A 14,419-nucleotide genomic window follows, 5' to 3' on the forward strand; every position below is an offset into this window, starting at 1 on the left:
TTCTTCTTGGGCATCTGGGAGATATCAAACATCTGGGTTTGATTTCCTTAAGTGTACAACAGATCATTAAAAGCTAGTTTAATCCTTTTAATTCCTCCCAGAATTGCTAGTTTTACATCTGATCATCTCTCTCTGTCTCTAGCTTCTAAAAAAAAGAAGAAAATTAAAAACGGGCTAAACATATGATAAATCCAAAAAGAGGAATGATTGCAAATTACAAGTATACCTTCCATTGCTCATAAGTCCTCCATCTCCTCTTTGAAAAGTTACTGGTTTGTATTTAAAATAGAAAAAAAGAGAGGAAAAAGTGCATTAGTATTTTATATTGAGTGAAATTGTAATACATAGGATAATTCATAAAGTCAAAAGGCCTATACTCCACTTACCTAAGGATTGTATTTTAAGTGAGATAACTAAATAAAAGGGTAGAGAAAGATGAGATAATTCCAGTTTCCTCAGTATAATGTTAATTTAAGTTAGTCTTTCTCAGTGACATGTTCACAGGGTAATTTCTGATTTCTTGTCATTATGGGGTTTATAGCAATTTTCTAAAATCAAGTAACTTTTGATTTATAACACATTGAGCTCAAAGCCACTGAATTGCGCAGTTCTGTTAAAAGCATTACCTTTATTTCTTCTAGCTAAATTAAAATGAAACTGCATATTCTAACATGCTGGTACTTAATGAAACAATAATGATGTTATGGTTATAATCACAAAAAAGTTAGAAGTGAAAAATTTATAAAAATCAAAAACAGAAAAGTTGTAAAATTTCACAGCAAATACTTCGTTTTTCATGGTATATTGCCTTTATTACATAATTTGATAATTGTGTAAATTGATAATATAATTATTAAGACTATGTCATAAACCCATTTTAAATCAGCTCATTAAACAGTATTCAGATCCAATCACAATGTTCTCAGCATAATAGCTTTTGGCTATTAAAATGCCTGCATTATTTTCTTCAAATGACAGTCTAGGAGACTTCGTGTTTGGCTCTGAAAATCATACACGTCTGGGAGAAGGCACCCAAAATTTCTGTGTCAGTTGCTAAAGAGTAAATGTGACTTCTGACACTTTGAGACCATTAGCAAGAACTTTGAGACCATTAGCAAGAACAGCAGCTGAAAAAGGCAAAATGGATTTCTGTCCTATTTTACCATATTTTGTCATTTTTACTACAGAATTATGCAGTGATGGGATTCAAATAATTTAACGAGTTCTCTGTCCCAATGACCGTTTTAAGTATTAAAAAATGATATACCGAAAGGGCCGGAAAGGGGAACGCGGCACTCATACCGGATGCACAGCTGTGGCCTGGAATGGCCAGGCATCCGGCTATATGTGAGCCACTCCATCAAAGACAGCTGCAACCTGTGACCTGGGGCACGAGGCTGATGGAACACCATGGACCGAACAGAGGAGGCCAGGGTCAGACCTGCCTGGAGGAGGATCTGGGTATTAATCATCCCCTGGGCTGCCTGGAGTCATGGGCAGTGCAGGACAAGCGCCCAACCTGGCCCTCAAGCTCCTGAGGCACTGCGACCCCGCAGTCCATCCCAGCCCCACTTCCCCAAGGGGCCCCCGGCCAGGCTTACCTCCTTGAGGCAGCTGATGGTGGTTGTGGTGCCACTACACAGAGAGGTGAGTTAGCCGACAGTGTCCTTTCCTAGCTTCAGGTTAAAATCCCCCTGTGGCCTATACCCAATGGCCCCTTCTTAGTCCGTGTGACCATGATCTCTGGAAATTACTTGGAGGGACCAGAATTGCATTATACACTCAGGGCTGCTCCGTGCTTGACAGGGCATGGAAGGGTAGGAGAGCTGGGCCTGATTCTTCCCATGACACTTCCTCGCTGCACCAACTCCAGCATTACTGCAGGAGCCCTGCTGAATGACCCTTCCTTGCCTTTCCTGGAAATGCACCTCCAGGAGACAAGAGGACTCCTGTGCCATCCATCACAGCCAGTCAAAAAGCTTCAACCCGGGGAAGCTTTTGTTTCCTCTGAGGCTGCAGTGCAGAGGCAGTGGCCTCCAAGCAGCTGGATTAGGGCAACTAATCATGCCAGGCAGGAAATCGGGACCTACCTTCCCCACTTCCAGCATTCTGGGGCTGCCAAACAAAGCACTCGCCCAGATGGCTTCCCACGCTACTAGGCTGGCCGGTGCTCCCGGGCCTGACCTCTCATTGAGAGTCTGAAAATGACCATACCAGGACCTCTGGAGACCTCACAAGTCACACTCCCATTTCCAGACAAAAGGTTGAGCAACCAGGCCCCAAACAGTGTCTCCTTTGCCAGGCAGCTGCCATAGGAGAGCAGTGCCAGGCAGGTACCCTGGCTGACTCTTTATTGTGCAGAGTGGTGGGAATGGGGGAGGCTCTTTTATAGGCCTGGAGGAACCAAGATGGAGCCTGTGGAAAGTGAAATGGCACAAAGTGGTCCAACTTTGGCATCCAGTGCACCTGCAGGCCCCATTAGGTGCCTAACTTGGAGTTGGTGGCCATGAGAAAGGCCCCTCAGTATCTGGCTCTGCATCTTTTTTGCTTCCTAAAACTAGCTGAAAATCCTAGCACACTCCCTTACCCCCAAATCTTATTGGCTGCCATTGAGAGGTCTGGAGAATGGAAGCCCTTAAGATCAGTTCTTGTGATCTACCTCAGAGCTTCTCCAAAATTGAGGCCTTTTCAGGCTTTGGCCTGTCTAGTCAGAAGACAGGGCCCCCGAGATAGAGGATGGCCTCCCTAGAGATTTTCCCATTGCCCTTTTTTGGCAATCACCAAGGCCACCCTGCTTAAGAAAGAATCTGCGATTGTGTCTTGGTAATTTTGGAAATGGACCACCCCACCTTTGCTTTGTGCACTCAAATGCCAAATGTTTTGTGACTCAGGAGCCTCCTGTCTCTGCCCCGTCCCCTCACAAAAGGATGGAGAGGTAGAAACTGAACAAGAAAGGTGTCACCAAATATTTATAAATGGCTAGTGATCACTGATCTTTATTAATTCTATTCATTTTCTTGATATTTTCACAGCTGTTTCTCATGCAGCTGGGTTTTGGCCTTTCACCTCATATTGTGAGCTCTGCTGTTGGGTGGGAGAGGGGCAGGGCTAGGTGAGATAAGGCTGGGCAAGGCCAACAAGCTGTAATTGGTTCTGCCGAACCAGTGCAAACCGGTTGAATCCCACCACTGGTATTATGTAACAGGTTAGGTTGAGTCAAATTCAATATCTATTAAATATTAGTGCAACACAATTTACATTCAGATATAGTAAGGTGGAATTCACAGGAGTATGTTGAGCTCTCTCTCTCTCTCTCTGTATGATTTTTACCATATACTTACTCATTAATATATAAATATTGCTCGGAAACATTGATAAATAATAAATACATTTATTATTTATAAGCAACTCTATTTTTGTTTTCCTGCACTACCACTCATACCACAATTTCAGTTCAAATAATTATAAAGATTCAAGACTGAAATATTATTGTAGGCTTTAGAATATAAAACAAGAATATCTACACCTTCTGGTGAAACACCAAATTCATGTTATCAGTACCACAAGTGGCTTCATTATATCCATTTAATACCAGTAAGAAAGTGCCTTTAGGATATCTTACAGAATAAATTTAAGAATTGATGATTAATTTCCTATCACCATTGTGTAAACAATTATTGATGCTTAAGCATCAATATAAGTATATTTCATATTAAATGGTATGCTATACCTATCAGGAAATGAATTAATAAATATTCAGCTTAAGTATTGCTTCTTATTATATTGTCAGTCATAATCATTAGATACATTAGATTTAACGGATGCTTTACAATATGGAAGAAAAATATATATGAGCTTATTTAATTCCAAAATTATTTGACTATAACAGTATTAGGTCCTCCCTTACCCCATTTTGCTTTCTTCTTTTTCATCTACTTCTTGTTTACAAAATATTATGGAAGTCAAAATAACATCTAACCTATTTTAGCTAAGTTTATAAACTTAATCTGCAAGCATTTATTATGACATTTGATTTACACTACTTAAGATTGGAATTAAATAGACTGATTTTAAGACAGCATTTTTAGATAAAAAAAATAACATAGAGTTGGTCTAATTCATTGATGGTTTATCTTAACTTTCTAGCTTTAAAAGAATTAATTGACTTTCCCATTTATAGCAAAAATGACAGTTAAAAAAAACGCCCTTGTATTAAATGATCATCATTTCTTCAAATATGTGCTCAGCCTTAATTCAAATTCAAATTCTTCAGAGGTTAAACGAAAAAAAGTTTACTATCTACTCAAAAATACAGCTACCACAATTAATATATTTCTAAAGCAATTAAGTTATACATATAGATATCTTTACATACTATTCCGAATGTCCAAATAGTTCTTTTTAACTTTACTCCATTATGGACATTATGTTTGCTTCTTAATAACAATCAACATTATGTACGAAAAGACAAGAATATGGAGTGATGAGAACTGAAACACTTAACTGACTGAAACATAATAGCTCTCAGTAGTGGCACAGTAATATAATCAGAAAGTTGAAGGAGTGGAAAACACAGTTGGAATGAAATGATTTTTTAAAAAATGTATCGGAGATCATTATGACAAGTAGAATATGAGATAGCTACAAATATTATGTTAACCAATTGGATTTATGTGCTAAGTAAAACCAAAAGCATTTTCTAAATTTATGATGTTCCTGATTGATAATATATCTTGCATTTCTTTATTATTCTCATATACTGGCCAGTATCTACAAATCATTATTAAATAGGACACTGAATTATTCATAATAGCCATTGAATTTCTTCTGCATATATCCTATAATTTGGTATTTTACCCACATCCAAATTTCTTTCATTTAAATTTAGTTGACAGTGTGCTGGGTCTTTGAAAATGTCTGTACAATCCTACTCTTGGAAAATGGTTTATTCTCCTGTCTTCTGTGTCCTTGTGCAGCATTTTCAAGAAATTGGAATAGTTTCTATGGAGGAGGATATAATGCATCTGAATACTTTTGGAACTCATCTACAAAAATTACTGGACATATGTCCTAACAAAATAATTTTAAATAAGCTAAGAAAATGATAAAGAATGTAGCTCGAGTGATGAATTGAGCACCATGTTAGATGTTTTTATCTGTCATTTTCTTTAATTTGATTTCTAGAATTATAGATTAAGGGTAAACTGTTAAATACTGTAGAATATGTCTTTATTATGCATAAAAATATAACAATGCAAGCAGATTTTATTAATCTAAATTTAATAGAAGTTGTAAAATATCATGGAGACAAAAAAGGAAATAGAGTATTTCTCCTTAACATTATTCTTCTTCTGTCTTACCTACAGTATTTGCACAAAAAACAGTCACTTTTTTATTGCCTTACATAGATTTTAAAATGCTGAAGAGTGACCATCATCTTTAACACAGAATTAGACTTTGTAAAAAAGGAATATAAAAATTTTAAAAGAGGAATAGGGAAATTAGACTTTTTGAAACCTGATGTTATTAGGAGCTTAATGAACAAGTAAGTTGGTTAAGCAATCATGGTTAACCTGTGATTCGAGGATGACACTTCCAAATGCCCCACACAAATAAATCTTTCACAGTTAAATGGAGAAAGCAGAAAATAAAGTCATACATAGATGAAATATTTACAAATATCATCTGGCAAAGTTTAACCTAACATTAATACTGGCTAGGGTAGAAAAAAAAATTAAACACTCTGAGCTGACATTTCAAGGCAAAAGAGCTTTGTGAAAAGCTATCTCTACTAGGCCACATTTTCCAACTACAAATAAAAACTTCAATGCTGCCAGCCAAATCTCATTCCTTTTCTGATAAGCTTTTCCTCAAATGTGAATATAGACTAATCCTCTTTTAATAAGTATTAACTCCAAAAAGATAATCACTGTTGAAAATTTTACCAAAACTTCTGCTTGTGTGGATGACGATTCTGTCAAACAAATTATATTAACCTACGCTATTCCTTTTTGCTATGAATTTAAATTAATTTATTATTTGCATCAGAACCTTTAATTTCCAGGAACGTGCATACCTATTGTTTGTAAACAAAAATGTACACTTTTAATTCAGATTGACTGTATACATAGTCATAACACGCTTTCAGATTTCTTGAAAATGGATGTGTTAACAAATTCAGGACATGTAGGAATTAATTCTCTTGTTTCAATAAATATCTATTGCATACATAAAAAGATAAATACATAACGCCTATATTCTATTTTCTGTTACATACACAAAGCAGCCAGAAAAGGAAATACCATATTCTCTGTCAGTCCAACTGACTTTAAATAATAATTTTATTTAGGTAAAGATAATTTTATCTTGGCTGTATGAACACACTGGGACGAGAAGAGGATAATAATTTGCAAGTGGATATTGTACTGCGTTCCCAATTCAGTCCACAGGTCTGGGATTTTCTAGTGCATTCCCATCCAACTATAATCCAGGTGTGTTCCTACTTAATTTCTTCAAGATCTGCGAAGATATTGAGTGCCAGACGTAAGGATTTTGGATATCTGGCCCTATCCCTATGGTATAGTAGTACAGTAGAACTTTGGAGGCTCAAATTTTGCTATAATGTTCATTATATTGTGTTATGGTTTTTGTAGTGTAAAACACCTTTGTATTCTAAAATGGAAACAATAGAAAAATTAGTTTTTGAAAGTTAAATGTATATTAGATCTCAACTTCAACCAATATAATAGAGCATCATAAATCTGGATGTGATCAGACATTAAACTTCATTTCCGTAAATCCAAAAGGCAGAGCCTCCACAATAGATAAGATTGTCTTGATGAATACCTGATTATGTATGATCCTTGTTTCTCTGCTATTATCTTGTTTGTCTGGGAGAAAAATCTTATGAATTGAACGACTAAATGTCAGGCTCCTCATGCAGAACATCTTGGTCATATATAATACAAAATAAACTACTACTCTGATAAACAGTAGATTAGAACCACATTGGATATATGAATGAAGTAAACTATATTATTATTATGGTTGGCTGCACAGTCAGCCCCTGAGTTTAGTATGGATGTGGCATTTTTGTACATCTGACTTTCCCAAGGCTGCTGGATGGGCAGATGTTGTTGTTTAATAATATCAAAGGTATTGTCATAGGATGTAAGCTGTTTATAGTTTGCACAATCACCACATATTTATTATTATTGGCTGCATAATCATCAGATGTTTAAACTGGATTTGGCATTTTTATCTACTTATCGAATCCTTACCAAGGACCTGGGATAGACATATGTTGTTGTTTGACAGTATTAAGGGCACTGACACAGGATGTAAGCTGATCAAAGTAAAGCTGCCTTTTGCAATTGACTGATGATTATTTATCAGTGTCAATGGTTTTCAACTGGTACTCCAGATGTGTTGGGATTACATCCAAGAAGCCAGTTACTATCGGTACTATTTTTGTTTTCTTTTGCCAGAATCATTCTACTTCTATTTGCAGTTCTTCATATTTTATTGTCTTTTCCAGTTCTTTCTTTTCTATTCGGCTGTCTCTGGGTACTGCTAATATTCACTATCTGTACTTTTTTTGTCTTTCTTATTGACTGCTGTTAAGTCTTGATGTTATGGACTCTATTTGAATACTAAAATCCTAGAGCACTTTAGCTTCTTCATTTTCTATTACTTTGTCTGTTTTGTGATTCCACCAGTTCTTGCTTGCAGGCAAGTGGTATTCCTTGCAGATGTCCACTGTTGCTACTTTGTCATACTATTGTTTGTGGTTAAGGCTGTACAATCATCTTGCAGTAGCTAACTGGATAGTCCACTGTTTCCTCAGCTTCTTTGCAGAGACAGCACATGCTATCTGTTCCTGACTTCTCAATACTGGCTTTCCATCTATTTCTTAAGACTTGGTTTTGTGCAGCCAGAATCAGCCTGTCTCTTTCTTCAATGTTCCTGTTCTTAGCCATTGCATATTTTCTTGTTATCTGCTTTGCTTGCTTTATTTTTTAATGTACTGGCCATGTAATACTTTGTCTTGACATGTCTCTTTTCCGTTCTTCATTTGGTCTTTCTTATAGGCCAGTTTGGTCTCTTCAGTATTCAGTACCTTCCCGGTATAGTAGTAGTTCAGTGAATCACTGTCTTTCAGATATTCTTCCAATGCCCTTTTTTCTTTTTCAACTGTCTGATGTACTTGCAGGATTCCATGACCATCTATGTACTTTGGTAAGTAGAGTCTGTCAACATCGCTGCATAGATAGAGAGCAGGATTCATTTTATTATTTTTCTAGTCTTCCTTTCCAGGGTTTTTAATTCTGCTTGAGTCCATTCCACTATTACAGCTGTGTACAGTATTTAATGACTAGAACAGCCCTAAAATTCTACGATTGTCTTTATTCAGACTGTTGCTGTTATTTTCGTACACATTTTGATATTCTCAGTTCAGATAGCAGGTGTGACACATTCGTCTAGTCCAAACTCAGCTGCAATATCTTCCCTATATATGTATATATGGACAATGTTGAGTAGTGACTATATTTCAGATAGACATAGCTGTTTTCCATACAGCTTCAGATTATCCACGTAAAGGAAATAAAATAGCCTTATAGATGTTTTTCATTCTTGACATTATCAGTTTGTATTTGGAAATCCCACAATATTTTAGCTTGCTCACTTTTGACTACTTTTTAAACTATAAGTTCCTACCAATTTTTCATTACTGGCAGATTAAACTTTTTACAGAACTACTGTTTCTTTTGCCTATTTGAACAATTTGCACTTTGGATCATTTGATGATTTTTGGATTCTGACCTTGATTGCATTAGTTTGAATAGCTTGGTCTTGAGCAGGCAAAAGTAAGCGTAATGATCCACTTATGACCTATTTCCAGATTTTACCTTTATCTACTTTCCTCTCCTTCTTTTATATAGTAAGCCAGTACATGCATCTCCAAAAATTTGTCTGACATGAAATAAGCCTCTGCGTTCACATCTGTAGGACAGATATAATCTATTAATATCACTAAGGAAATATAATGCATAGAGAATAGTCATCAATTCTCTTATTTTTCAGTGCAAACTGTCTAGTTCAGCTGGTGTGCAGTTAATAATTCCAGCAATATATTGTATCACAAATATGGTCCAGGTCTTGATGGCTTTGATGGTCTTTCTACTTTCAGTTTTATGGGCTAGAATGTTCTGCATAGTATCAAGTATCCAGTTTTCCTACTGAGATTTTTTCCTTGTTGAAAATTTATTTGTACTCCACTTTGAGGGTAAACTTTTATTTCAATACAGAATATGTCTACAATTAGAAAACTAATTCTAGATCTTGAAACTGTCCCAATGAAATGAGCCTGTCCTTTTGATTAACATTATTTCTTAAACAATTGATATTTACCCATCTTGAAGAAGTCTATTTTCCATTGTGAAATCATATGGTTTTCTGATAAGCAATACTGCAATGAAAGGCAATACTACTTTTTCCTACTACTTTTATTTCTAAATTGTATTTCGCTTTCTCCAAACAAGCAGCCAGAAAACCCTATCACAGATAGTCAAATGTTTTCATGATTTATTGTGAATTATTATGGGGACTTATATATGGTTAACATCTTTACACTGGACATCTCCACATGCTGTGAGGTTTTGGGCACTATCAGTAAGCACTTGTGATCTCCTGCTGAGGCTTGCAAGAGACACAAGTAAAACAGATGTGAGTAATCAAAGCTGAAAAAGAGAAGGGGGGAGGGAGAGAGCGCGCTGCGAGAGAGATGGGAGCTCTCAGAGATATCAGAAACAACTCAATAGCTAAATTTAGAATGAAGAAATGGAAAAAGTTGTCATAAAAGGTGGTTTGATAAAATGTTAAGGAAATAAGCGAATTAGGACAATTTTAAAATTAGTTTTTTATAAAGCTAAATAAATAGTAATTCAATAACTGCTTATGTTATTACCTTATTAAATTGGATTCAAAACAAGTGAAATAACCACAGATGTGTTATTCACTTTAATGTACTATAAATACATTCTATATTATTATACAGAATTAACTTGTGAAGTCAATTATTAGGCCACATTCTCCAAATAGGGAAGAATTTCCAAAACTTTTAATGAGTTCAAATTGTGGCTGCAGACCCTGATGAGCTCACATGCTCATTATTTCCTGTTACTAATTTAATAGCAGCTTTATTGGGTATAAATTCAAAAGGTGATGATTAAGTGAAGCTATAGATACTATACTGTTCATTCTTAAAGTCACTGGAATATGAGGTTCTTTAGCTCAAAGATTTTAGAAGCCTATTTGTTTGAGATAAAGCACCACTTGAATCAGTTGTTGAAGACCATGTTGGTTTGCTCTTATCATCTGTGATAGATTGTAATTGATGATTCTGTCGCTTTGGCTGTTTCTATAAAAGTTTCAAGTTTTTAAACTCATCCTGTTACTTTTTTAAAAATAAAAGCAAAATATAAACTTTTAAAAATGTATCTATTATTTGTGTGTTTTGAATGCTTGGTTCAAATTTATTTGAAAAAGACATAAAGTATTTAATAAAACATAATTATTGACTTAACAATGCTTATTGCTTTTCATGACCATATATATACCATGGAAGAGTTCTTTATGTGCTATTATTTTTGCCTCATATAATTTTATTGCACTTAATTAAATGTTAGATATGATAAAGAAATTCTAATAACTTTAATTTTGAATCTGGTTTTACAAATATTTTTTTTATTTCTATGATATAGATTTCATAAATTATGTAATATTTATAATTTTATAAATATTTTCTATTAGAATGGGTTGCGTGTGAATATGTTACTGCTTGCCATGCGGATTTAAGGATGTTAACTTTTGATAATATCTACATATAATTAAACTCAAAAAAATCTACAAAAACCAGGAAACTATAATATAGATTATCTGTATTAAATCTATATTAAACTATAATATAGATTACCTCAAAATTTTGCAAGTTTGTATTTTTGTACTCTGTCTTCTTTCACTTCAAACAATGCTCAATAAATAATTAAGAATAAAAAATTAATACAGCTGAAAATGTGAGCATAATTTTAAGGATAGATAAATTAATATTATAATATATCATTCTTTTAGAATCACTGGTACCATACCACATTAGCGTGACATAAAAAGAATGCTGATTCTTGCACATGAGTTATTAATTCTTTTTATAAATTGAATATTTATAATGGATTCATTTGTATGGTGCTGGGGGAAAGAGAGAACTAATGGACAGTACCTGCAGGGGTGAAGGTGAAGGACTGGACTGCAAAACAAGAAAAGTAAATACATTGTGAGTTATAAAATTCTTAACCAATGCCAATTACAGGGCATGGCTGTCTTTCAAAAATAAATTTTGCATGTGTATTAAAATCAGGCTCAAATTATAGCAATTCACATTTAAGCATTAGCAGCAGCCCATGATAAAGGATTGAACATAAATGCATGGGGTTTTTATATTTATATGAAATAGTTACATGGACATGCAAGCTGGCATATAGATGCTATGTTTTTCTTTCAAATGTAACTGATGATGAATTTTCATTATCAGGCAAATGCAACATTTAACAATAAATACACAAGTGTGTAGAATATGACACACTTAAAAGTGTTACAAGAGTTAATACCATATACATAAATATTGGAAGAGAAATTATATGAGTGTTATGTTTTTTATCATGCTTTTATGCTGACTAAAGTATATGGTTGCCAGCAATTAACCAAAATTTTTACATACTATACTTTTAAGAGATATTTATTCTGCGTGTATGTATTGTACATATGGTAAACCTACAAATTGTTAGATGTTACAAAACTATTTATAGAAACATGCTCTTTTACATGAGATGTCAAACAATTAAATAATGAGATTTGAGGAGGTATGTATTTAGCACATCTGATGTTTCTGAAAATCTAAATAAAGCAGAAAATCTATTATCCCTCCCTTAAATATGTAAAAAAATGTTATCTAATCATTCTAGATAATGAAACAAAGTTACCTGTAGTGCCACTGAGCTTAATGACATAATTTTTGAACAAAATTTAACTACTTCTTAAAAACAGAGAAAGTTGAAAGTGCTATATGCATTATAAAGAAAATAAAATAAAAATCTGCAAACCAAACAATGCTTTTAAAATTATAACCATAAATGTTCAATGTATGTAATCATTAAGAAAAAAATAGTCAGTGTAAAATCTGATCTGAAGAGCACACAGCCAGAGTTTCAATGAATTCAAATAGAACATGAATAATATATTTTTTTCTTCAAAAATTATGCATCAAAATTGTAGAGAAATTCACAGCCTTCTTGCAATGGAATATGCAATATTAGTATTCTTGCTTCACACCAGTTTTAATCCAGAAGGCAGCATGAAGGATATTAACAGTCTTTTGCTTTACACTGATTTCAGTTCAGTTGTGAACTAAGTTGATTAAGCTGATAACCACAGGTTATAAAAAAAACGTTTTAATGAAAATCAAATTTCTAAGGTGCACATTTTGGACATTTTTACATTGCTTTCAGACCATGGAAACAAAACCTTATGTGATCGAAACAATAGAAAAACATAAGAGGAGATTCCAAAATTTATCCTTATGCATTTCTATTTCTTTCATAAATAGAAAATATGTCATGCATTCACTTGAATGCCCCCAGTGTTTTATACTGTTCTGTTTTATAAAAGATAGGTAGAATGCTTACTTACAATGTATCCAGCATTATTAAACAAAGTTAGATAGCCTCTAACTTAGCTATCATTTGTTTAATTACTTAGTGAATAGCAAGATAGGACAGGATTTGAATGGACTGATTCACTTCAATCCATTTACGGTGGAAAGTGAAATCATGTAATTAGGACATACTGGCCTCCATCTCAGTTAATATGGTCATGATTATATGACTGAAAATAATGATGATATAACGAGTTGATCTTTAGTAACCTGAATTTATCAATCCAACTTTATTTATATGCTTCTTTACTTTTGCAAATAAAATAAACCTGCTGAATTTCTCTTTCACTTAGGGAAAAGGTGCATCTAAAATTCTTGAGCTTTTTATATCAGATGTACTTGTTATGTGAATATTAGACAGCTTTCTGGTAGCAATGATGAAATGTGATACAGAGCAATGCACTTACAAGCTTTTCATATTCTTGTTCTTTCACAGCATAATAAATAACATTCAGTCTGCTCAACTCCTTATTCTGTGAACTAGATATGTTCTAGCTGAATATTTATTTTAAACTCAATTCTTGTTCTTACCTGCATAATTGCTAAGGCCCTTTCTCTTCTTTCTGCGCCAATACAGCCAGATACTGAAACCCATGAGTATAACCCAGCAAGCACCACCAATTCCAGCAATAAAGGCAGGTTGCTTGACAACATCCGTAATTTGTTCTGTTATGCTATTGTTGTTTTCAGTGATGATGACTTCATTACGCCCTCCTGGATAACATAAATAATTGAACTAAATAAATAAATAAAACAATAATAATATATAAAAGCAGAATATTTATGCCATAACAGGTATGGCAAGATAAATAAAGTTTAAAAATGTTTTATAATAGAATAATCAACAACTGATTCTTAAAAAAGCAACTCTTATCAATTTTTGGAAGGTCTCCAAAATCTCAAAACAGCCCTACAAAAGCAGCTCTAGGCCCATGGAATATTACATTCTATGTCACAGAGTAGATAACTGGAAACATTTTGGAAGGTTACAAATCAGTATAATCTGCAGCGCTTTGCAGCAACAAATATTAAAGGCAGAATGCCTTGATACAGTCAACGGTTTTTAACATTAATAGCTATTGATAAACTGATCTTCCATTAACTTATCCATTCTTTTTTAAATAATTCAAAGTATCTGCAATAATTTAACTATGTGCTGTGTGAAAAAGAGTTTTCTCCTGTTGGTATGTATCTGCCACGTAATTCCAGCAGAATTTAAGTTCTAAGGTTGTGAAAGGTGGAGTCAGACTTAAAGCTCTTCTCATTCTCTATGCTATCCATTATTTCATAGCCCTCTCTTCCTTCATTCCAAACTAAAATCTCAATGGTCTCTTTTCTCATGAGACATTGTTAATTTTGAAGTGTGGTTTTTTAGTCAACATTCATGACCAATGTAAATCAACCAACACAAAGAAGAAATCCTTCAAGTTTATGCTTCCATCCTAATTCTCATGGGGGAAAAAATAACTTTCCTCCAAGTTCTAGGGCACTAGAACTTGTATGACTGAAAGATCCAAATCAAGTTACTGACAGTGTGGAATTAATGAGTTGACCTAAAAGTAGAAAATTGTGGTGCTGATTCCATTTCAGCTGCTATTTTTTGTAGTTCCATATGGTAGCTATTGTTGACAAAAAAAAAGCAAGACAGAATGT

At 34.1% G+C, this 14,419-nt stretch overlaps 1 protein-coding gene across 1 annotated transcript in view; it reads right to left on the reverse strand.

The window, feature by feature from the left end:
- ROBO2 (roundabout guidance receptor 2) overlaps window positions 1–14,419 on the reverse strand; it is a gene marked incomplete at both ends in the record, with an annotated part of 380,266 nt that overhangs the window by 48,239 nt on the left and 317,608 nt on the right. Inside the window, 3 exons of the mRNA XM_083362547.1 lie at window positions 227–269; window positions 11,276–11,302; window positions 13,298–13,480. Of these exons, the coding sequence (XP_083218673.1) occupies window positions 227–269; window positions 11,276–11,302; window positions 13,298–13,480 (253 nt within the window). The remainder of the gene's footprint in view (window positions 1–226; window positions 270–11,275; window positions 11,303–13,297; window positions 13,481–14,419) is intronic.

This window comes from Vipera ursinii (genome assembly GCF_947247035.1).
Source record: "Vipera ursinii genome assembly, chromosome: 4".
NCBI lineage: Eukaryota > Metazoa > Chordata > Lepidosauria > Squamata > Viperidae > Vipera > Vipera ursinii.